The sequence below is a fragment of the Bombus flavifrons genome, chromosome 5, assembly GCF_040668555.2.
Source record: "Bombus flavifrons isolate JBK064 chromosome 5, iyBomFlav1_principal, whole genome shotgun sequence".
Classification (NCBI taxonomy): Eukaryota; Metazoa; Arthropoda; class Insecta; order Hymenoptera; family Apidae; genus Bombus; species Bombus flavifrons.
Window position 1 is genome coordinate 13,701,724 of NC_138446.1, and position 25,508 is coordinate 13,727,231.

Genomic DNA, 25,508 nt, shown 5'->3' on the forward strand with positions numbered 1-25,508 from the left:
AAACAAAATATATGTAATTATGTTATATTTAATAATAATGAAGTATATACTTGTTAAGTCTTTAATAAAATGTTATTTTTTATGTAAAATTGAATATTTTCATTCGCCAATATATCGATTTATCTTAACGTATATTTATGTATGTATGTATGTATGTATGTATGTATAGATATAGATACTATATTATCAGAGTACCTGTTGCATATCCACGTGCTTGAAAATAACTATCTTTCGCCTGCATGTGGAACTCCGTATCTAAGTAGGTAAGTTGCTGTGTTCATGTTATTATTAACACATAAATTAGTCACATAAAAATATGCATACATTGTTTTAATCCAGTCTTTGTTCTATGGTAATCGTGAGAGAAAGTTAGAAATAGATTGGATTGGTTTATTGCTATTGGTTTACTACTACAGTAGTCATCTAACCATAAATGTCCACTGTCTCAAGTAGTAGAATTCCCGCCAAGCTTTTTACATTTTGGCGCCATTAAGTGAAATTGTTTTTAATTGTGCTTTTATGTTTTTTTATGACTTAACTTTTCATTTAAGTAAAGTGCAAACAGTCTAATATAGTAAAAAGTATTTAAAACATAAGTACATCATAATTTAAGTGAAGTCAAATATTAAAAATGGTACGCCGAAAAGCTGATGCAAGGTTAGTCACAGATATATTGTGGAATTAATATTAGAAACTTCATACAGTGAAATATATTAGATAATGACGATTTTTAATGAAACCTGGACATCTGAAACCCGTTTATGATAGTCTTTATGGATTTAATTGTCGAAAAAATTATTGTGAAAAAAGTCCCTAAACTGTTTCATTTGAACCTGTCATTTTCAAATGCATGAAATTCATGTGATGTATACATTACTATAAGTGAAATATATTACTATAAGTGAAATATTAACACTTTATGTTAAAATTATATTATTATAAAATTTAATATTATTGTTTTAGATCAATTGACAGTCCGCGAACAGCACGCAGTGATAAATCTGGGGTAAGAATATTTTCAGAAAAACAGTTTCTAATCACAGCATGGCTTTATAAATTTAATATTATTTAAAAATCTTTCTAAATAAATAAATAAGTATAGAACGTTATTATTAATTATTACATACTTCTCTTAGACTGACGTTTTAGTGGACAGACGCAAAATTCGAAAGGTACAAATTTTGAAAGAAATTCGATATTTCAGAAAAAGTGTAAAATTGCTTATACCAAAACTACCTTTTGCTCGTATAGTTAAAGAAATTATGGTAGATTTATTTCCTAGAAGTGATGTAAACAGGTAAAGTTTATTTATTAATAACATAATATACATATATATATATATATATACATATATATATATATATATTTATATAGTATAAATATTTAAAATAATATATAAATATTTGAATTTTTAAAGTAAATCAAAGATCTCATACTATAAATTTTATAATTTGTACATAGAGTACAACCATCTGCACTTGAAGCACTGCAAGAAGCTGCTGAAGCATATCTAGTTCAATTCTTTGAAGATTGTGTATTATTGTCACAGCATGGAAAGCGCGTGACTCTTCAAATTCAAGATATGATTTTAATGAGACGACTCAGAGGAAGAGATGATATTATAAATAAATGAAGTGATTTCACTATTAGGCTTGATAATTTTATTGTATATTTATAATATTTTTGTATATTTGTATATTTAATAGTACCTGATATAAATGTTTTAAATATTCTACTAATTTTATTAAGGATACGAATTGTTTCATGCTATGAAGGCTACAGCATTGTTTTTACCTTTTATGAATTGTTTTATTGTATGTTTAATAATTTGCATATATATCATTTGATAATATTAATTAATAAAAAAGGAAAAATAATATTGATTGTTATATATTATGATTATGTATTAAAATTGGAATATTCTTGACAAATTCGCTGTGTTTTTATCTGGCATAGTATTTAGTATAATGTCCATGACACTAAGAATTGTGGAGTGTTTGATAACAAATTAAACTTGTAATGGTTTGTTCAATAAAATTTATTTTATGGGAAACAAACTTTTGATAAAATTCTTACGTTTACTTTACGAAACTTTGGTAAAATATACATTTCTTGATTCTTCGGCAGGATCTTAGAATAGTACATATCGAAGCTTCGTAAGGTTCACTTCGTACGGATTTTGTTCGAATTTTCTTCGTATGTAACGTAACATCAGTTAAACGTGATACAGTAAAAACGGTTATTAAACAATAAAATATAGCGTAACCGGTTGTTACGATAAAATTTCTTTTATTATTTCGTACGGGTTAGCTGCCATCACTCGCAACATCTGTCGCAAATGAAACATTATATTACGATATCCTAAAAAAACCGACTAAAAAATAGTATTACAAATAACAATGCTACCTATCTACGCGTTTATAACATATGTATATCTATAATACAATTTGATAAGGAAATATAAAAGTCACCTGGAAATAAACAGGCTACTCTTTTGTGTTTCTGTATATCTGAGAAAAATCTCGCATCTCGTAATTCTGAATTTCTAAAAAGACACTGTAATAGGCACAACATTAATACATTTTTATGTTGCCTGTCATTGTTCAGAAGCGAAGCTACGACAACTCGCAACTTTACCATGGCGATGCTTTATGACCATTTCTTTATTCGCTGTACATTTTTTAAGTATCGTGTACACTCATGGCTAGTAATAATCTGACTTTCGAAAGACTTTACATAATTTTTTTCTTTTTTTCCTTCTTTTTCTCGATCATCTTAAATATGTACATTCATTACACGATACATCATTGTGTGATAGGGAAAGGAAATACTGTTTATCGAGGCGAGTCTGTACATCTCGAAAACAACTTCTAATATAAAATAGGAAAACAGTTTGAAAGACGAGCGAATATATACGATATTTGGTTGCGAAACATCGTGTAGCTGGAATCACCAAGCTCGATCAACAATACGTTTATATACTACAATTAATCATCGTAAAATTAAATAACAAGTCTTTGTATCATCGTAATCTGACAAAAGTCATTTCCTCATAAAAGATCGCACTTTGTTCACGCATTTATCCATAAAGTTCTTTTTTCGTTTCGGCTCGGCTCCTGTTGGAAGCGAGAGCAACGAACCCTGCTCCCGTGATTTAGACTTGTATTCGTTTGACGAAATGCTTCCGTCAGAGTCTAGCCCCGCACCACAGCTTTTCGCTTTGAGCAGTGTCGATTTATCGCTTCCCGTTACGACCAATCGTTCCTTCAATTCTGTGTTACTATCACAAGGATCAACGTTTTCTGAACTAGCCTGGGAGTCCTTCTCGTCTTCCATGCTCGAAGTCACAGACGACAACGCTGTATCTACACTCACGAATCGATTCGGTTTCGGTGGTCGTGTTGGTAAATTTTGTTCCCCTTTGTCGTTATTCTCCTCGAAACTTGACGATTTTTGCAACTCTTTTTGCTCTACAATATTAACCGATTCCGATTTTACTTCTGCAGCTGTTTTTAATCGCTGTCTAGGAATTGGTATTGGACTTTGATTTCCATTCAACTTTGTTTTCCGATCATTAGACTTGTGAGAATGAAGATTAACAGTTGGCCCTCTATCTATATTGTTTTGTGCCCCTTCTGGTACAACTTGAAAAAGACTGTTTTCTACTTTAGTATCAGAAAGTCTGTCTAAAACCTCCAGGGATATTTTGGAGTCAATCTCGTTCTCGTTGCCTGGCTTCGATGATTCTCCAGTCTTCTTTTCTGGCACTATATCTTCATCTAATAAACCATCCAAGCTTCTGGACCTTGGTCTTGCCTGTGCTTCTGGCTCTCTAACAGGAGAAACCAATTTCTTCTCATCTTGATCTAACAGTTCCAGCGAACGAGATCTGGTGGACGGAGAAGGGGGATGTCGTGGAGGTCTTCGTGGCACTGGACTTCCTCCAGGCTGAGTATGGGTGAACTTCAATCGCGGAGACGTAGGCGGTAAACCCATTAACCAACGGGACGGACTTGACGATTTTCTAAGCCTGCAATGAGAATAGAAATAGTAGTGGATTCTAATTGTGTGGACTAGTAAATAAGCACAATTATTTTGATACAGTCACAAGTACAACAATCATGCAGCTCTATAGTTTTATTATTTTAAGGCACAAGATTGACATATATGAAATATTGCTTCGTTCTTCGATTATACACATATCATTGGTTCATCTTACAATGGTTTCTTTAATTATTATTATATATTTAAATATGATATGAATACAAATTTTGTTGTTGTAAAGGAATCATTCTAAGATAAAACACATTGAAATATCTAGCACACTTCATGGATATATAAATAATAAAAATTAAAATACACAATAATAATAGAAAAAAAGCAGACTATGTGAAGAATAAGCTGATAAGACATCAATTACAACATAAATGTAAGATTAAATTTCCTCGACTGACCTAGACGTGATTGATTGTCTTTAGCGTGATTGTTAATCCTGGCTGCATAGAAATAAAAGAATTGTGTTAGAATTAATGCACTCCAAAATTTAGTAAGAGTTTAATCCTCTAGATGAATATTATTTTTGTGAAAAGGATAGATACCTGCTCGGTATGGCTGTGGGCGGGCCCTCTAGTCAATCTCGCCCTCCTGTCGAGTCTTTGTCACTGCCCCTGCTTTCATTACTGTGCATACGTTGATAGTTAGGTGGCTGTCTTATAGTTGTGTTACCCGGTGTGTTTGGTTGCGTCACGTCCTTGGGCGCGATGCTTCTTGGAATATCTGATCTGACTGGTATTTCGCCTCGCATAAACCTGGCAACCAAATTTTTATTTTTGAGAAAATCTTCAGCATATGTTCAGATCCGAGATTGCAGAAACTTCAATAAAAAAGAAGAAAAAGAGCAAATTATGTATAGTAAAGAAAGTTTGATATTTCTAAAATATAATGATTTATTATTCCAGACATAAGGAGCTCAATTTTGTAAGCATTAGAAAGTTGGGTGTCTTTCTTTAACTTTTATGTGTTAACAAATGTTTATGATTACCTTTCTAGTTTGTCTACGCAGGCATCTTGGTAATCATGGATCCATCGTACACCATTGAAATGACAAACTGCTCGCATATCTTCAGGGAGTTCTTCAGGCTCTGGCCACTGGAAGTTGTCTATGATAGGAATTATATTACATTGTGATTGTAGAGCTGCTACAATCTCCTGTAAACACCATTAATGTAATATAAGCCACTTTTCTAATAATATCAGCAAGTATACCATTTCATAAAAACAAATTGAATCAATAACTTACCCTATGAACCCAGTCTTTGCATTCACTGTCCTGTATACACCTTTCCAAAGCCTTGGGCGTCAGCACAAGGAGGAAGTGTTTTGCCTGCCTGATGCTTTGCAGCAGGTTATTGTCGAATTTGCCGGCTTCTAACCTTTCAACATCAATGAACACAGAGAAGCCTCTCAGTTGCAAGTGGACTTTCAATAAACTGGCTAACTGGGATCCATTTGATCTTCTATAACTAACAAACACGTCCAAGGATTTATCTGGTGATTCATCCTCCGAAGAACCCAATTGATTGTGCTGCATATTCTTAATAGCATCTAATATCCTCAACCTATGGATGCTGTTCGCGATGCCACACTCTGTCAATAACTGATCTTCAGACAAATTCCTGATGGAGTCTTTATCAACGCCAGCATTAAGCATACTGTATGTGTAGATTGAGAACTCCTGACCAATTGATTGTAAGAAACTATTTAAATTTCCCGTGTCTCTACTGCTATAATCAGCCATCTTCTTTAAATTCTGCAATTCTCTGGTAAACCTTCTCCTCCTGATACCATTTGTTAAACCAATATCTTCTTTGAGATTCTCTTCTGTCAGCTGTAACAATAAATCACCATCCACTCTACTTTCCACAAAGTTCTGTGCACATTCCGCGAATCCAATCTGTTTCACCCACTCTCTGACATCTTCTGTAGACCAGAGAGGTACCTGTTGGCTGAGTTTATGAGGAATCTCCTCCCCAATTAAACGCAATGCCTGTGCCGCGTACTTGGAAGCAATTGCATTAGGACAACTAGCTACTTTCTTTAACGGTTCAATGGCTCCTATCGCACGGAAGATCTCCGTGTTGCCCTGCTGTTTCTTGATACCAGCCTCCATACAGAAATGGAAAGCTGCCAGATTCCTAGCTTCCTCTCTTTTTGAGCTTAGTACTGGTACCAGCCTCTCAAGCCAATTTTTACTCTGACCATGTGCATGTGCTAGATTCGACTTGGCGAATTCATAGGGATTATGTGAGGTTACAAATGGTTCAACTAGATCCAGTGTACCAGACTTTAACACTGCAGCTTCTATTTCCTTATTAGCTACTAATACAGCAATTGCCAGACAAGCATAGTACTTAATGTTGTCGTCATTGTGGAAAGCTAGTGGAAACAGCCACATAGGCACTTTTCTCTTGATCATGGCTTCCTGATTTTCGGCACCACCATATAGAGACAGATTGGCGAGAGCACCAGCACAGTGTCTCAACGTTTCAATGTCGTTCTTTCTACATTCGAATAGAACAGCATCTAGACCACCTAGCCTGATCACATCGCTGCAGGTCCCTTCGCTATGTTTAAACAGGTGTTCCAAGATTCCAGTGCCTACTCTCGAATGATCCACCGAATTAGCATTCTTTGTGCATACACAGGCAACGTTCACAACCTTCTCTAAACCGTGTTCCACTACGTGTGCCCTGTTCTCTGTGGTCAGACACTGTTCTAGTAATCTGGCCGAAGAAAACTGTAGTTCATTATCGCTGGCTATACAGTTGGACATTAATAAATCAAGACCACCTCTCGTTCTAAGGGTGTTACATAGGGTGTAACCTAATTCGTGACCATGAGTAGGTACTGCCCACGCTTTTCTAATGATTTCGTTCACTCTGTTTAATAACAACGGTGCCTTGCCACTTTTACAATCGTTGGCTTTTAGACGTTCCACGAAATTGTCTAGGAAATTAGAGTATTTGGCGATGGCTCGATCGACGTCTTGGGGATTCGATTTTGAGCATAGAAGGTCTAGATCGTCCAGAGGTAGAGAAAGAAGTTCGTCTTCAGCCGGCCTCATGCCGTTCATCAGTTGATTCACTGCACTCGCTGCGCTGATCATTGAAGATTTTGAGGTGACTCCTTTCGCGATTGTGATACTTGACTGCGAACTTGCTGCAGAAATGTGTTTCTCGTGGTTGAAGATCCCGGTTGAAGTGACCGTTTGTCTTTGTTGTTGTGCTGCCATAGCTTTCTGAAATGGAAAAATATAATCCCTCTTAGAATTGTTAAAGTTACTTAAGAAGTTTCAAAATTGCGATGAAGCTGTGAATACAATTTTTCTCTATTTTCCTCGTAATTCGTAAATAATAGTGACGAATGTAAACCTTTTATCAAAATGATTGTAAATATCTTTTTTCGTCATTTTTCTTATAACTTGTGGAAATTTTGAATATAAAAAGAACATAATTCGTCTTTCTTCTTTTTAAACCCTAAAGGGTAAAACAAACTCTTTAAATACGACTGAAAGAAATGGAAAGTTTTCCGAAAGTTTTAATATAGATGAATCATTCTTGGTCGTACGAATCATCAAACGCAAAGGACATCGTCAATCTTTAGAATAAGCGTTTTAGGTTGGCGCTGAACACGTTGTAACTTGGCGTCACAGAGAATTATCACTACTGTGCCACGTCCGTTCCCCGTATCTTTATTATTTCTGTATCGCTACGTAACGCATCAAGCACGGCGGAACATCTCAAACTTTTCCACTACTCTTCCTTTTCTATTATCGCTGATTAAACGCTAATCTACATCATCTTCGACTTAAGTCTATTGTTTAGAATCCACACCAAATATCACGCTCTCTTTCTGTCATAATTATCAAATATTGGTTTAAAGTGTTCCGTATCACGTGGTTTATTCAATAATTAGAAGAGTTTACAGTGAAGCTTCTGGATTAGATAAAGAAAAGATACTCTCTGATATATATATTTTCACTTTAATTAGATACTATCAGACATATTTGCTAGATTTTTCTAGCAGATATTCTACACGTTTCTACTTGTTTTCAATTGATTTAAGCTCGGCGCTATTTATCTTAATCGTTCACCGAAAAAATTAACAAAACAACAAAACATGACGACGATAAAAATCTATTTCTCTTTAAGAAACTTTTCTTTAAAAGATTCTCCAAATCTACGAAAAGGATCTCCAAGGTTTCAAAACACACCACTTCTTAAGAATCATCCTGTAATGAAAGCTCCAAGAGCTAGAGGACAATTTGAGTCATGTTGTTTTGCCTCGGGGTATCAACATCGTTAGGACAATTTGAATCATGTTGTTTTAACTCGGAGTATCAACATCGTTAGGACATATATAATGTAATAATAAATAAACTCTGGGCAAAACAATGTCGCTGTTACGTGCAATCGTCAAAAAAGACAAATTCAAATTTTCCGGAACTCTCCCGACCAGTATAAATAAACGAACGCGATCTTAAGGTAACCAGTTTTCAGTCTCAGTCTCAAGCGATTTTAATAGCGATCAATACACAGTCTTTAGCGAATCAGTTAGTACCGAGGATCTTAGCGAACATTCTCTGTATTTATAATTATTTTAAAATATATTTGACGGTTTCAACATCAAGTTATCTGGTCATTTAAACCACACGACTAACTATCCTCTACAAGCGTATCGAGTCAAACCAATAATCAACACGAAGAAGATTCGAAGAAAGAATTATGAGAAAACTGAGAACAACGGCTACCAATTTCGAGTCGAGGCTACACTTCCGCAGCATAGCAGCAGATTCCATCGTCTTCCGGGACACGGTGTCGAGCTACCGGTCGGGAAATCGAGAAACACTGAATGCCGACGCAAGCTGGTCACTGTTTAAATTTGCAGATCCCACTTTTTACGACGGAGATGATGGCGTATAAATTTACGAAGAGCGTCAGGACGCGCCTCTAGTCTGCACATGTGCCAAATAGCATAACGGAGGATGAATATATTGGCCGTTGAACGGTACAGGACTCGTGCTTTTCGAATGTTTGCTTGGTGGCTGGCCAAACACAAACGATTCTACTTGATGGTGACCATCGAATGTTTCTACGTTTCTTGGTATCGTGGGTTTTCGACGAAAACTCTGACATATTTATTACGTGCGATTCTTTTTTAACGTTTATATAGTGCGAAATATCGAGTTCTTGGAACGGACGAATTTTTGTGAGTAACGTTGATTTTTCTTTCTTTCTTTTTGTTTCTCTTTTAGATATTCTCTGTATCGCCTAGCACGACTGGACGTTAATATTAACGTTTACGTTTTGAAACAGGAACACGACTACCTACAACATTGATCGATGTATTATTTTAATTCTAATTAATTATATATATAACGTACTTAGGAACGTATTAATCGAATTATAGAGTTATTTGGTCGTTGATAATATCTGTGAATGATCTTTCTTTTTATTCCAATTTTTGAACTTTGTACGCCGAGATATGATTGTTAAAGAATGTTGCTGTTATTTTCTGTTTCTCTTTCTCTTACTTTCTCCGAACTGAATGAATCGCTCTGTAGTTTCATCGTGGATGCAGCCATGTTATTGCTTTCCTGGTGCGAAAGGTCGCCAGCTTTTAAGCTTCTCTGTTCCTGCAACAAACAGAAGCATGGGTTTTTATTAATATTTTTACGAGCTCTAGACTCACGAGCCGCATAAAATCATCTTTCAACGACCTACGTGAAGATAACGTTTCAAAACTATTTTAACTATCTACGTGAAGACAACGTTTCAAAACTATTTTAACTATCTACGTGAAGACAACGTTTCAAAACTATTTCAAAGACGATACAAACGCTTAAAAATATCCCTAACATTTTTCAATTTACTGCAAGATTGTTTCGAAGAGGGAAAGGAACGTGGAGAGATACTTTGAGAAAGCGTAGCCTTGAAATATTTCATCGAGTAAACAACTAAATAAAAATACACCACAGATCCTTTACAAACTATATTATTGTCATAGTTATACATCACAGAGATATAAACCCTTACAACAAACAACAAAACTTAATGCTAGCAAGGAGAATAAAATCAATTCGTAATTTAGCAATTGGATTAAATTCGAGCGAAAATAGCAAGTTCCACGTAAGACAGTGCATATTCGCAGAAAATCGATGCTTAAAAATACTTCTAGGAAATCCAACTAAAGCTTCATTCGTTCGTGTTGCCAAATCATTTCGAATCGAGAGGGAACCTCCAAACATCGCGAGATCTCAGTATACAAAAACAAAAGCGTCAAACAGGTTCGGCAAAAGTCGTCAGTGAGTGAAATTCCAAAAACATTCCGAGAATATTTCGCGTAAAGTTGCGAAACAGTATCGAGGAACTTCAAAGAGCTGGAGAATATTTCGAGTAAACGTGTCGATGATAGGGTGTCATTTCAACGGACTGCAGACACGAATATTTAATATCGAGACGCGTGTTGTAAGGAATTAGCGTGACATCGAAGACCCACTTACTGCGAGTTGGCTAATAACGACGCTAATTCGCGGATGAGATCCGATAACATCGGAACGCGAGCCACAATTGCGCCACTGTGACTTGCAAGTAGCAGCAGATTTCCATCGTTTTATCGTGACGGCGAGAGAACTCTTATTAATCGAGATGCTTCTCAGCTCTTGTCGAGTCTACTGGACGAGACTTCTTTCGCGCAATTATCGTTGCGAAAACGTCTCGTTGAGACTGAGACTACATGATCTGATTCTTAGTGGTGCATAGTGGGACGATAACGCAGATAAAAATTTCAATCGTGGTCTTTTTATACCTATAAATAGATTTTTCATGCATAAGAATTATGCAGATATTGATATTAATAAAATAATAATTATGCAAATTGTGCAAAATACTTTTGATAAATTCAATGGCGCAGAAATTTACACAATGCATACCTGTAATAGGTATATTAAAATATATAAAATTTTCGAAAGTGGAGGGAGTACTGGTTCTCTTTATAAAAGTATAAGATTGCATAAAAATCTGTAATATTTTTTTTTTTTTGAATGTTAATGTTTATGCAAATTCATATTTTCATGAATATCATTGGCGAAGTAGAAGGTAGATAGAGACTCGTTTCATCCCTTGGTAGATGCTAAAGCAGGCATTTTTCTTCGGACATTTTGTGCATTTTTGTATATTTAAATCGTTTTTAATTAGAACTTAGATCGATATTATTCTTGAGAATTGTCGAATGAGAAATCAGAAATGAAAAATTTGTTGAGCTCGTTGCAAGCTTTTAGATTTTTTTTTTCTTTTGCTTCAACCACAATTTCAGAAGATAAGTAGAATATTATCGTGTGAATAAATATTTTTGAATGAATGAAATTCTTTCATGAATAATTAATCAGAACGTCCAACAGTCGTATATGTGTGCATTACATTTTTGTGAAAAATAAAACAGATGTTTCTTTCTTCTAGTCTTCATAAATTATTTATGAAGAGATTACTATTTTAACAATGTTATTTTGGGAACGAACCTTAAAAAAGAATATAATGTTTCTTGTTCCACTGTCTGCTAATCCAAAGAATTTCGTGTTTCTAATTAAGCGTTTGTTCTTTAGAATATTCAATTTATATTACGTTTCTTCTATACGAAAGTGTGCGAGAGCGATTGGAAACCTTTCGGATTAAACATTGGTAAGCGTCGACGTGTAAAACGTTCTGCAAATATTGCCCCTTGATCTCAACGTCACTTGCTATCTTTCGTCTAGATTACTAATCATACTTTCATCGAGGAAAATCAATACGCAGCTTCATCGGATAACATATCAATTCCAATAAAATCGAGAAAGTTTCCAATAAATACAACGATTAACGTGAACCGTCCAACTCCTTAAATTTCCATCGTCGTTGCGAAATGTAACACAAAATGAAGAAATGTCCTTCGATTTAACACCAATAAAAAAAGAAAAAACACTTAGCAACCGATCACAAAAAAACTAAGAAAAATTCCGAACACCGGTAAATACAACGATTGACGTAAATTTTCAGCCTGCGTCAGCATCAGCAGACATAAAACAAAATAGAAAAATTCTTCAACTTAACAACACCAATCTGCCAAGACGCACTAAACAATTATTATTCACTAAAAGAAAAAATTCGAAAAAATTCGAGTACCAATAAATATGGAATTGAAACGATGGTCAAGCGTCGAAGAAACGCTGTCCAACGAGCATCGAGGCGGAAAACCTCGAGGACGAGCTTCCGCGACACAGTTCCATAACAGTCTGGTCCGTCGAAAGCTCATCGGCCGCGGCTCGACCACTCCGCGCGCGCTCCGGCTTCTGACGTATTTCTCTAAATATAATCCGAGCGTATCGTCACGAGGCTGGCCAGCGTCGTTCTCCGTGTTTCGCTCGTCCCTGCCACCTTACGCGCGAACACGAGTCCCCACGTGCCATCATCGTCTTATCGTTTGTTTCTTGGACTTTAAAGTGCGATTTCACCGAGAAATCGCGAGTAATTAATAATTAGTTCTATTTGAAAGATTTTCTCCAAGTGGAATTATAATTTCTGATGGTTTTGGATCAGCGTTAAGCGACGTGATTCAAGGGTTGAACGACGGATATTTAATGAATTTTTGGGGCCCGGTGTATCGCTTACACCGGTTCCCGGGCCCCTCTCGATCGCAGCCGGGACGGTCATCGTGGAGATTTTAGTCGGTTGGAGTCCGGCACTACCACGCCGCTTTTCCCCAGAAGCGACCTGGTGTCCGTGCGGATTTCCTCCGCGTTAATAATAATAATAAAAAAAAAAAAAGATTTAATGAATTTTTGGTAAATACGACGTATTACGACAAGAGAGCGAACGGAGGAGAAATTTTGACGATTCGTAATTGTATCATACGATATTATACGATCGTTTCGATTCTTACGAAATAGCAACGTAGCTTGTGATGGTTCTGGATTGCTGTAAAGCAAATAATTGCACGGACATCGTTAAAAATTACTGTGGAGAAGATTCGTTTGGTTCTTCCAATCTTTGGAAGATTCTCTCGAAATAGCATCATAATTTGTTACTGTTATTTGAGTTGGTGTAAAGAGCCGTGACTCGATTGAATGGCGGATTACAATGTAATATTACAATGTAATATTTTGTCGAACAACGATTACGTACAATTCTTTTGTGTAAGTTTCAATTAACGTGAATGAATATGTAGATACATTGCTAGGGTAAATGTGCGGATACGAAGATCGTGACGTTTGAATGAGTAAGTCGAATGAATAAGTTGGTTATAACAATAGAATTATTGATAAGCAGTGAGATAATAGATTGTGGACTTGTTTATCGACTCATAAATAACTTGTAAATTCAGAAACGCGACGTAACGTTTCTCTTTTTATAATCCAAGATGTAGTCAGTCACAACTTGGCATAGCAGGCTTGTGGCGAACGAATTTCCACGTCTCTTTTTATCGCTTTCTACCGTTGGTTCGTGTCGTTGAATTTGACGAAACCGATCATCCGAGTGGACAATTTTTCGCGCCTTGTTAAAAATCACGAGGTTTCTGTCATATTATTCGCAGAAGCGCGAACTCGCTGAATTAGAATAGCCGCGCGCGGATAAACAAATTCGACAAATTTAAATGTACTCGTCCGGCCATCCGCCTACAGATATTTCTACGATCGTTTACGTCAGCTACACGCGACTTTCAAATAGCTGGCTCGAGTGAAAATAAATGCCACTTGGTTCACCGAAACATTCATCGACCATCGTTGAATTATGGTGGTCGGATTAAGTTGGAAATTTACAGTTGCGTACTTGGTATCGTGTTGATTCGATAAAGCGAAGAAGAAATAGATATTGTATCTTCGTAGGAAATAATGGAAAAATTCGCATGAAAGTTTGTGAGACTTTGTAATCGAAATTAAGTCGAAAATTCAATAGCGACAAATATGCAGATTTCACTTTATGCAGATTTTATAAATATCGAATGTAATGGGTGCAAGATGAGTTAGAAAACGAAGAAAAAGATAGCGGTTTTAGGTTGGAAGAAAATGTTGGAAACATACGTAGAATAAGGAACGTATCATTTCCCGTCATTCTTCGATGCTAAGTGTGATAACTTTACTTTTGTTTTAGAGATACGCAAATCAATATAAGGTAAGATTAGATACTAAAATGATCAGAAAATTTACTTGGTTATCGACTAAAAAAAGGATGTTTGTCATCCTTAATCTTATCAAGAATAATATCAAGAACAATATTAAGAATAATACGTAAGAACGAAGTGATCGAACGTCATCAAAAGAAAGCATCCATTACGCGGAATTATGTCAACGAATTGCCAAAAAGAAATCACCTTACATATCATCCGATCGAAATCCGTTTATTTACTTCGTATCACGAAAGATTCCCTCGAATCGTGTCAATAAATCACGCTCTTCTTAAGAACATCGATCCAACACCTGCGTTTCTTTATCAACGACAATGCAAAACGATTTTTGTGTTCTCTCAGTCGGATCTCGATTATCCGTCAAACTCTCAGCTGTATTACTTTAATCGACAAATTCCTAAATTTCTGATTTCCAGTTCAATAATCTACTCAGTTCTCCATACAGTGTTGTGCAAAGCATACGCATAACGCTTCAATGGAATTCTCGAATTGTTAGTCTCCATTGGAAGAACGAGTTTGATACACTGGAAAAATATAAACGTAAAAATTACAATAAACTCACCACTGATCATCTTGCACGAAAGTTCCAACGCACAAGGAATTTACCACCGACGATAAAGCACACACAGTCACTTACCACGTGTTCTCGATCGAACACTTTTCGATGCATGACGCCGCGATGCACTGGCCACGGTGCGCTCATCTCTACTGAAGTACATATTATACTCTAAGATACCACGAATTTTTTATCCTCCTTAACTCACTAACACTCTGTTCATGGAATTCGAACTATATAACAAACTACACGACTAACGTGATTCACAATCAGATCGAATTTTAATCATCGAATCGATAAGATAAACCTCGATATCAGCTTCTCTGATAATACGATCGTTTATTCCTCTTTTTCACCCCTCTTCCCTCCCACCTAAAAAATATAACGATATTAAAAGTAATATGGAATCACAGCGAATAAAAGCGACCACCGACAGGTTCGATAGAGTCGTTGCGACGCTCAGCGACCAGACTAAACAACGAGACATCCACGAGCGTTCAATTTCGTTCAGAATCTCTACTGCACCGTGGCCAAACACGAACACGAGTGAGCCCGGATTTTTCGTTGCGATCCCGTGGCGTTGTTTCTATTTTTCCACGACTAAAAATAACGCTTGTATCACTCGTACCGATGCATGGATTGTCGCGAATTTTCGGATACCTGCACGGCCAACGTTGCGCAATAGTTCAAACAGACGCTTCCGCGATGTAAAGAATGGTCGATGAGAGACCGTGATGACGAGGGAAACCAAATTGCGTCATTCGTTCGCTTTTGTTCGTTGTTTTTGTTGGATTTGGTTTTCCCATTCGGTTTGGTTGAAGAGAGATCGAAGAACGAAGATTGCGTTTCGAATATTGTAAATTCATCTAGTGACGGGATTTAATAACATTGACTTTGGAATATTAAGGCAGACGTTGACTATAGTGTATTGTGAATCGATTACACCTACACTTTATCTATATTATACTATATTACACTGCATCGGTTTCAAATTTCGTCATAAACAATAAGTAACGTAGATTACAAGACAACGAACACTTTGTCGTAGATTATCTCGCGTGCCAACGATACGACAGGTTTTCTTTGTTAACAAGAGCTTATTAACACGTTGCTATTTCGACGGATGCGCTTATAAATAATCTAATCTTGCGTGTGACACTATAGTCGTGCAACATTTCTGCTATTAGCGTAATTGCCAAATATATAGAAAGTTCGAACATCGGAATTTCGCATTGACATGGAATTATATTTTTCGAATGACGCAGTGTTCGAATACTGGTATTTTCCATCTTTCGAATCACGCAATTTTTGAACGTTATAATCTTTGAAATTCCACATTTTCAAAAATTAATTGTCCTGGAATATTTCGCAATGTCGTTTTAAAATCATTCAAGTAAATTCTTCGAGTAAGCGAGCATTTCTCTTTATCCGTCCGATAACGTTATCGACACTTTTTCAAATCAGAAAAACAAGATCGTGTCTTCTCTGAATAGAGAAACGATCAGAGCGTAAGAACCAGAAGGAAGCTTGGTAAAAATTGCTTTCATGAATCATTATCGGTCGAGTACACGATAACGCTATCGGTCTCTTTCTATAAATAAAATTGTATTGCATTGGACAGACGACAATAATTAATTATTGCGACAATATCAACGATGCTTTAATACCGCGATCGATTTTTCCGTAATCGTTTCGCCATAATCCCTCGCTTCTTCATATTTTTCTCGGACTTTAATTACTAAGATTCTTTCTCTGATTAATTTTCTAAATACGCTATAATTTATCTAGTCTGCGGATTGTAGCTCATTTATGGAAAATTTAAGCGCTATCCTTCATCTATTCTACAGGGTGGTTGGTAACTGGTGGTACAAGCGGAAAGGGGGTGATTCTACGCGAAAAAAGAAGTCGAAAATATAGAATAAAAATTTTTTTTTTTTTTAATTTTTCCATCGAGACAACGATCTACAGTGAGATCCGTTATAACGTACCGCACGCGTACCGAGCGAAAATTCAAAGTCGATTTTCTCGAAAACAAAGCCTCAAACGAAAAATTTTTATTCTATATTTTCGACATCTTTTTTCGCGTAGAATCACCCCCTTTCCGCTTGTACCACCAATTACCAACCACCCTGTATAACATAAGCGTTGATAGTTTATAGATTTTCTCTTTATTTCGATACTTTATACAAAAATTCGTAACATAGTAGATAGGATCTCTCTCTGGTTTCGTTCATTCTTCGATTGCTTTTTTTTTTATCGCGGAGTTAAACTTTCCTAAAATACTAAAACAATGAAACGATAAGAAAAAGTTGTAATTTATGGTATCTTACATAAATATATTTCAAAATAAACTCTCGAAGCCTGTCATTTTGTACCGATATAGATAGAAATGGGTAGAATTTTTGAGTTATGCAAATCGGAGGGTCAAAGGTGTAAAAATGTAATATGGAAAAATATATAAAATATTCAAACTTCTATATAGATAGTATTCGCTGTAATATTTAACAAATGATATTAATCTCCGATTAGATTCAGCCTTTTCGTTTTCATGAAAATATAAATTTCCATAAATATTCGCGGTCTAGTGATAATAAATATCGATATCGATCGAAGGAAAATGAGTCTTCCGGTCGAGAGTGGTTTTCGTGGACTCTCTTCGGAGGCCTTGAACGTGTCCTTGAGAAACATTAGAGGAGATGCTGGCAATTTACCCGAGACAAGTTTCGCGGTCGAGCTCTATTTCGGTTGTGCGGAGATATCGGTGACATCCACGTTTCTCGTTGGCACCGATTCCCGAAAATCCGACCGAAAATTTGAGGGCTGATCTCACTGTATGAGTGTTCATCACTGAATGAACCGCGCTATGAAAAACAAGTACAAAGACACGATGTTGCGCAACGAAGTAAATCGTTTCTTGGACCCCCGCGAAATTCTTGGCACCATTCACACTATCATTTAATACACAATACGTCCTAGTGACGTTCAAACAACTTTGTTTCTTACAGAAGTCTTTACCGTGTTGTAGAGAAATTTTCAAGTACGTAACGTTGCTAGGTGACGAATGTTTCACGAAAAACAGATCCACTCATGGAGAAGAATACCACGACGTAATAATTTTACGTTACATATTCGTTGAATAATCGTCGTACGATTTTATCGTTTACCAATTTTCTTTCTTCATGTACGTAAACTTAACAATCCCTTTCTTGAAAACTAGCTACGAGAATAGCTAAAGAAACGATCAATTCTCATGACATCATAGTCGAAGTGAAATCACTGTGTTATAGATCGAATTGAAATACTTTAATCGTACCATTCTCGGGGATTTATTAGCAAAACTTTCGTTCGCCATGATTCTTTGCCGTTCTGTGGCGCTTTTGGGCCTCAAAACGGGGAAATATCTCCGTGTTAAGCTCGACAACTGCTGCCCCATCGACACACGCGAACCGACCTCTAACAGTGCCAGCAACTAACTGCCTTGCCCTCGGGAAAACGCCGATCGATCGTTCGTGCTGTTTGTTCCGCGTTTATTCCGTTTGAACCGCGTTCACCCTCGTGAGTCGAGGGGAAATTTCATCTCCATGGAAACATCTCTGCGCGTGGGAGAAGTTCGTCTCTTTCTTCAAAGTTCTTTTTTCAAAAAAAAAAAAAAAAAGATCCAGTTTATCTAGTTTATTTCTAATATTTCATGCGAAGAGTTTTATTACGATCCCCCGAAAGTGTAAAAGCTTCTCGCAGATGTTTGATGTTTAGAAGCGTACAGATTTTTCTATTGGAAATTAGTATTTTTTCAAATTGAACGTTTTGTCATTTGTATCAGTTTACCTTCGAATTGCTCGTTCAATTTTCTTTTTTGATCAAATTTAAATTTCGTTTCGAATGAAAATACATTTGAGAATCAAAGTTATCGAAGTTACAGTCTCTGCAAATTCGAGAACAGTTGATTTCTTTGATATTTTCCTACTTGTCTTGCTGTTTTAAGAGTCCATAAGAATATCGGTCAAGACATTCAATCTTGTAACGAACTCCAAATTTCTTTCTCTCTTTCTCTCTCTCTCTTTCAATCTCAAAATTCTCCCAGCTGATAGCTATGATTCATTCTATCGAAGCCACATGCGTAACAGGACACGTGTATCCAGTGATTCATCTGAAAATGCAACCACACGTAATGATCTCTAAACGTGTTTGCCAACAACTGCGGTTACTTTGAATGCAATTTTTGGAACCATCCAACGGCCGATCGGTAATAAAACTTTCTTGTATCGAACCGTCTGAATAATCCAATTTCCAGAAGCTGTGTGGCTACTTGAACTACTTCTAAGAAACATTCTCGAGTTCCAAAACTGTACTCCCTATTTTAAATATTGCCTCATAGCATAAAGCTCTGAAAAACGATCCTTGTCCATGCTTATCTTCTTCCAGGAAAACATATACATTTTCGATATGCTTCGTTTCACTGCTCCGACTACTAGAACGTATTACCATTTAAAAGATCGATAAATTACCCAGGGGTAGTTTCTATGACGGACTCCTCGATATGTCACAGAAAACCACGCTAACGCGAACAAATTTTTAGAAACCGATCGATCGAGGAGACGCGTGCTAACAGGGTAGATTTATAGCGAAAAGAACCTTGGACAGGTCAAGGCTCGCGTAAGGACACGCGATTTCGAGGGAACGGCACGCGGCAACCAGGGAAAATCCATTGTCTTAAGGGTAGACACGCGAACGTTCCATTAAATCGTGAAAGAGGCTTCCACGTGCGATAAATTCGAAGTGTGGCTATTTCGAGGCTTCTCCCGTCCGCGTTTCGCGACAATTGTTTACTTTAACATTGTTTGTTGGATGGTGTCGAGGATTCTATATTCTACGAGAATGTATTACAACGTCGAGTAGATCGGAGTACGGATTTACATAGTTGATTTACGTCTGGTGATCTAGGTTGGTAGCAGAGCTGAAGTAACTGGTAATATTGAGTGGTGTAAACAAGTACAGAAACTTCTTTTGTTTCATTATCACGTACTGTTTTACTGTCAAAATCTACGTTAGCGATTTATAACTTCATCTACTTATTATTAGCAAACCATAGTCTAACAATTGAAGAAAATAATGTATCTACAGTTAATATGGTATTCTGTAACGAAAAATGTACAATATACTGTAAGGGACTGTTCATTTTGTCACAATGAGATTCAAATTATCGCAATATCAAAAAAAGATTGGTCTAACCTACCCTATGTTTGAAAAAGGATCGACCTAATCTAACCTTAACTTCCAAAGAAAGATCAACCTAACCTAACTCTACCTTTCAAAGAAAGATCAACCTAACCTAACCCCACCTTCCAAGAAAGAGATAAACCTAACCTAGTTGTACATTGCAAGAGGGAAAAGACAGAAAGAGAAAGTGAGGAAGAGACGTAACAGGACGTCGAATTGCCATCGATAAATTGAGACAGCAACAACAACATCGTGCATCGTGGTAGCAGTCAGTGGCTCTGTGTCAAAAATTCCCTAGCTGACTCAAAAGCTACGTGGCCTGGTGAAAAACGCTGGTTAAATTTAGCGCATGGACGTTGCGTAAATAGACGAGTATCCGGTGAAAACGAGTTACGTTCTTCGCATAATCGACAACGAGGCCCTGTGATTCTATCCGAGTCTATCCGAGTTCGACGATTTTCACCGGACAAATAACCCCATTCCACAAACCTACATACTTTCAACGCGTTCTTGGGACATACTTCGACATTGCACACCACGTAGGAAGAAGTTGAAACGAGGATGAATATATAATAACGACAGTTGTTGACCGATTCAAGATAAGCTATCGGTGTTTCTCGAAAATCGGCCATATATATAGAATCGAGTGATTATAAGAATATTCTACGCTTGTTATTATTATCTTCAACGAAATACTTTATAATTGGGCAGTTGTTAATTAGATCTTGATTATTTCTGCTTGATGATACTGAAATAGAAGCTCGGATAATAACGTTCGATGTTGTTTGATAATTAATTAGGAAGATTGAATAACTCGGTTGATGTTTTGTCGCCGGAGGATGAAAAGAAACGCGATTAGAAGATTAATTTATTAAGAGAAAATTATCTTAGTTTAGTATACTTAAAACGATTTCTTGTTAAATTACTCTCAGATTATCGTCAATAGAAATGATTACAAGCGCAGAAAGATGCGACAGAATGGTAATTTCCAATGGTAAATTCTCAATTCTCTAAAAATTCCATGATTTCTTTCTTCTGACCTAATTTAGTTTCTATCTTTCTTAGGCGAGCAACCCTAAAGCCAACATCGTTAGAAGAAAAAGATCGCTAAGAAACGCTTTGTTACATCCGTGAGAAAATCATTTTTCGAATCATAATCAGATCGACAGTTGAATCTTCTTCCAGATTTCTCTCGTGGTGACACGTGTGCCGAAGTTCCAACGATGCAGTAATGGCTCAGCGTTTCCCCGAACATCGGAGACGTTTAAGAAAATGTTTATGCGTCGATCGCGTGAGAACAGTCGGTGTTCGAACGCGAGAGATCATCAGCAAGGAGAAGCGATCGTGTCAACGACCCAAGGGAAGGCAAGTTCCTCTCTGCTAGCTCGGTCAGTTTCGTGCCAAACTATTGTACGCGAGTTGAGTTTAGGCCGCACCCAGTGCAACGCCTTCCGGTGAATCGTCCGGAACCAACCGATATCGCGATATTTGCTTTCCAACTACATTCGCGGTGATAACAATAGACGAAAGATACTTACAGCGAGTTTCAGGAAAATAGGTTTCACTTCGTGTGAATAAATTCTAAATCTTATTAGACACAGACTGTTGCAAGTGTTCTGCTATCTATAGATGTTACAATTCGCTCTTTGTGAATGGATTATTTATTTTTTGATCCTACAACTGCAAGCTCTATTCATTTTCGTTTCAGATATTTCGAAGAAACGGCAGTTCTTTGTTATTCGTACATTGTGCGCTCTCTTGTATAATCATTTCTAGCGAATCGTTACAACGTATCATTAGCGAATCGAAGAATCGTAAGAGCAAACTCCTCTTTCTCAATTTTATAACTTCCCATCGATAGGATAGTTTGGTTGTTGAATTTCATTTGTTCTGTTATCAAACTTGTGACCATTAGTATCGCGTATTCGTATGTCATATTAAAATTTTCTTACTTTCATAGCACAGAGTTCCTCAACATACTAAGAAAGCAATTATACATATCTATTAGGTTGTCCGAAAAGTTTCTTTCGTTTTATGAGAAAATAATAGACGCACAACGTTTTTGGTTTTATATTATTTTGTCGAATTACGTATTAATAACACTGCAGGGTTAAGAGTGAAATACATAACATTTCTAGACTTCAATTCTGGAATTCCCAGATCTCAATCGTAGACCTCGCAAGAGATAAAGAATCTTTATTAAAATTCTACAGCTAGCTCCTAAAGCTCGCGTTTAACGAATAAATTCATTCTTACATATCTGGCTATTCTGGTTCTCGCTATACGCCACCCTATTAGAATGATTTACCACCATCTTCACGGTAAGTTAAGAGGTTCTAATGTATATGAAATACGCGAGAGTTTATCAAACTGTCAGAGACAATTTTATGGCAAACTCACCCTTGCAGCGGCGACGCTCTTCTCAGCGGAGACGCCATCGAGTTCGACGCGCGCTCTGGCCGCCGTCGCGGCGCTTTGCTCCTTGTACGAGACGTCGCCAGCTTGTAAAGCTCTCATCTCGGCGCTATTCGCCGTCGCCTTTTCAGCGCTAAAGCCGTCCGTAACAACCTGCAATTCAAACGAATCGAAGATTAATAAATGTCCATGTTACAGTAAGATCGGTTAATTTTTCAGTCGCCCAACCTTCGACATCTTGTAACCTAGCTCTCATCTTTGCACAGAATGATCAAACTCGTATGTTATGAGATGTCATCAATTTTTAGTATAACAACGAAAGAATGAGAAAATGTGTACTCCAGGGTCCAGCAAGAGAAACTATCAAAAACGAGAAAATGATTCGAACAACCCTATGGTAGGGTGATTGGACTCAGCGAGGAGGTATCACACGATTGCTAAGAGAAACGCTGAATTTATGGAATAAAGCGAAACATTGCCTTCAGATGGAAACTCTGCCCAAAATCGCGCCAAATGACATTGGCGCAAATTGTCTGGTTCTACGGAGATTTACGCTCAATGGACAGACACAAGTCTAATTTCGTTAAATGGCATTGGTATGCGTCTAGTTCTAAGAAGATTTAGATCCAATAAACAGACGTACGTAGGATTTCTTCGCCAAAAATTCGCTTGAAAAATATTCACGTGTGAAATTTTACTCAGGGCCTAAATGATTTAGAAAGGTTAATAAGACTGAAGAGATTGACGGAGGATCGTTAATTTTTCGACTGTATTATTCTAAGTTTGCGAAAGAGGGTGGAAACACCGACCTTGCCATGACGGAAGTGAAGTTAAAAATATAATTCAAGCGGAAAGAGTTCTGCTCTTAAGGGAATAAGGCGTGACATTCGTCGATTAAAAATAAGCGGCACGAAACCGACTATCATTCTACGTATAATACTATTATGTTATTATACGTACGTGTATTATTACGTATAATACTATACGTATAATAATATTATGAAAAATGAAATGCCATCTTGGATGATAATACTATGTCCCGAGATGTACACAGCGAATAGATACGTCACTGATAGCTTGGCTAGAGGAGTTACCTAGAGATAGACTCGAAGTCCTTGACCTAGACTACCTAGAGGAAACCGCACCTTCGGCCAAACATTGCGCAGCATCGCGATCTCCACGAGACATCGATTATTTCACGCGCAATTTCGAACAGAAAATGATTCGATTCCAAAACTAAGCTTTCATCGATAAATTGTCACAATTAGAGTTTCTAAGACTTTTAAGCTTATAATAAAATGATCACGAGACTTGGCGAGATTTAGAATGTATTATATTATATTATATTTATTGCATTGTATTGCATTATATTTCATAACTTTGAAAAAATTCTTGAATCGATAAAATATAATTTATTGTAATACTATACATCGCTTTCTCCTTGTTTCCTTTTTAAGTTTTTAAACTCTTTATCGATTAGTGTTTAAAAAAATGAAAGATAAATTGAATGTCTAGATAAAACCTTTTTTTATAACAAGTACGAAGACACAGTAGAAATTGTTCGTTGTAGGATTTGGCTTTGTTCTTACGTGACACGTGAACTGTAATTTTGTGTTGTACCTTACTGACGATAAACTGCAAACTGAGTATTTTCAATTCTTCAACTGCTATACTATAATTTCCAAACTGCTCTGTGTAACACTTGATTAAAAATCCCAAAGAAAGCCAAATGTTTACCCAAATTACTTTCCCTATTTTTAGTCATCAAAATACTGCTTCTTTATCTTTCACCAACCTAATCTACAAAACAAAAGTACCAAACATTTGAATCACTATTTCTATTTTCCCATTTGATATCCAAATCACGTCCTTGTACAATTGAACCAATATTGTCAATGAAATTTTACAAGCCACAAATTGCAAATTATCAGCGATACTAATAAATCCTCTTTCATAATAAACTTGACAATAAAACAGGTGACACTGTACACGTAAATGTTACAAATTAATCAATTCTATTTGACATATAATTGGACGATTGAAAGAGACAGGATCAAACTTGTAATTTGTGACTTTTACTAATATTATCGTATGCTAAATTATTATTATTATCGTTATACAAGAGAGCTCTTCGCTATCCTCAATCTAATTTGTAAAACGAGAATACCAAACATCTTACCTTCGTCTTGGAAGCACTTGTCATCTTCTTCTGTTCGAATTTCATCGTCTCCTGTCCAGCAGGTAGGTTCGTCATATTCGAAATATTCGACATGCTGATCGGTGGACTCATATTGTGAAGATTATTCAGTGAGTTCAGAGAGCTCAATTGCGAGGGTGAACCTCCTGTTAACGTAACTGTTCCCGTGGCGGGTGGTGGAGTGTCTGGATCCGGAAACGTCACCAATGGCTCCGTCAAGTCACCCTCCTCCGTCCCGTTTCCATCTCTGTGAAAAATACAAAACTGGATTTTGTAAGGATTACGAGCAGATTTTCGCGCGTTTCGTGTTTATGCGATGCGAGGAACGCGAGAGAAGCTTTGAAAATAATCGCTTAGCACGCGGCTAAAACGGGAATTTGCCGGTTATAAATAACGCGGTGGACGTGACTTTGCTGATTACGAGAGAGAAATCGAGTCTAGTCGCAGAGACTCTTCAATTCGCGAGGTTTCGATCATTGCACGTTCCAATTTTGCACGAGAATTTAATAGAAATCTAATCCTGTACGGAGGATTCGTTAAATTTTATGCGACAATTTATCTGAAGATTTTTGACAGTTCAGTGGTATTCTTGGTAAGATGTCAATTTAAGATTTCTCCTAGACACTCTATGGCACGAGAAATTGCTATTAATTTCATTTACATTGATTTGATAGGATTGATTTTTTGCAAATTTTCTTAAATGTACTTTTATCTTCGTTCCTAACAATCCTAATTTCCCAATCGACTACAATAAATCGTTTTTTAATCTCGAGCTTTATATAAAATCTTAACATTGATTATATCAAAGATTTTATCTGTCCTCAACATTTCAAATGTCAAGAAATGTATCGCGGAACTTCCTCTAAGCGAAAATTCGAGATTCACGACTCTCACTGCTTCTACTATTAC

General features: G+C 36.6%; 2 protein-coding genes across 10 annotated transcripts in view; one reads left to right on the top strand and one right to left on the bottom strand.

Moving 5' to 3' along the window:
• Positions 1 to 42: 42 nt before the first annotated feature.
• LOC138180276 (uncharacterized) lies at positions 43 to 1,851 on the top strand. Of its 2 annotated transcripts, none has more exons than XM_069113991.1 (4): positions 43 to 263; positions 964 to 1,006; positions 1,137 to 1,297; positions 1,462 to 1,851. In XM_069113991.1, the coding sequence occupies exons 1-4, from the start codon at positions 142 to 144 to the stop codon at positions 1,631 to 1,633; spliced, it is 498 nt and encodes a 165-aa protein (XP_068970092.1). In that variant the 5' UTR covers positions 43 to 141; the 3' UTR covers positions 1,634 to 1,851. The 2 variants fall into 2 exon arrangements, with proteins under 2 accessions (XP_068970092.1, XP_068970093.1); XM_069113992.1 differs by lacking the exon at positions 43 to 263 and adding an exon at positions 310 to 657 and having other exon boundaries at positions 1,462 to 1,849.
• Positions 1,852 to 3,893: 2,042 nt separating this feature from the next.
• Sarm (sterile alpha and armadillo motif) overlaps positions 3,894 to 25,508 on the bottom strand; it is a 137,839-nt gene continuing 116,224 nt past the window's right edge. For 7 of the 8 annotated variants that reach the window (XM_069113957.1, XM_069113955.1, XM_069113956.1 and 4 more), the window contains 8 exons: positions 24,582 to 24,846; positions 22,388 to 22,555; positions 9,593 to 9,694; positions 5,300 to 7,297; positions 5,042 to 5,208; positions 4,599 to 4,808; positions 4,455 to 4,496; positions 3,935 to 4,030 (listed from right to left, as the gene is read on the bottom strand). In XM_069113957.1, the coding sequence (XP_068970058.1) occupies positions 4,631 to 4,808; positions 5,042 to 5,208; positions 5,300 to 7,297; positions 9,593 to 9,694; positions 22,388 to 22,555; positions 24,582 to 24,846 (2,878 nt within the window). In that variant the 3' untranslated portion in view covers positions 3,935 to 4,030; positions 4,455 to 4,496; positions 4,599 to 4,630. Of the gene's footprint in view, positions 4,031 to 4,454; positions 4,497 to 4,598; positions 4,809 to 5,041; positions 5,209 to 5,299; positions 7,298 to 9,592; positions 9,695 to 22,387; positions 22,556 to 24,581; positions 24,847 to 25,508 lie in introns of all 8 variants that reach the window. The other variant, XM_069113953.1, reaches the window with a different exon arrangement.

Bases quoted from the DNA above. Each gene is read 5' to 3' on its own strand.
- LOC138180276 (XM_069113991.1), top strand. From the start codon at position 142: ATGTATGTATGTATGTATGTATGTATAGATATAGATACTATATTATCA. The intron at 1,007-1,136 runs GTAAGAATATTT...TACTTCTCTTAG, and splicing joins CACGCAGTGATAAATCTGGG to ACTGACGTTTTAGTGGACAG. The intron at 1,298-1,461 runs GTAAAGTTTATT...ATTTGTACATAG, and splicing joins CCTAGAAGTGATGTAAACAG to AGTACAACCATCTGCACTTG.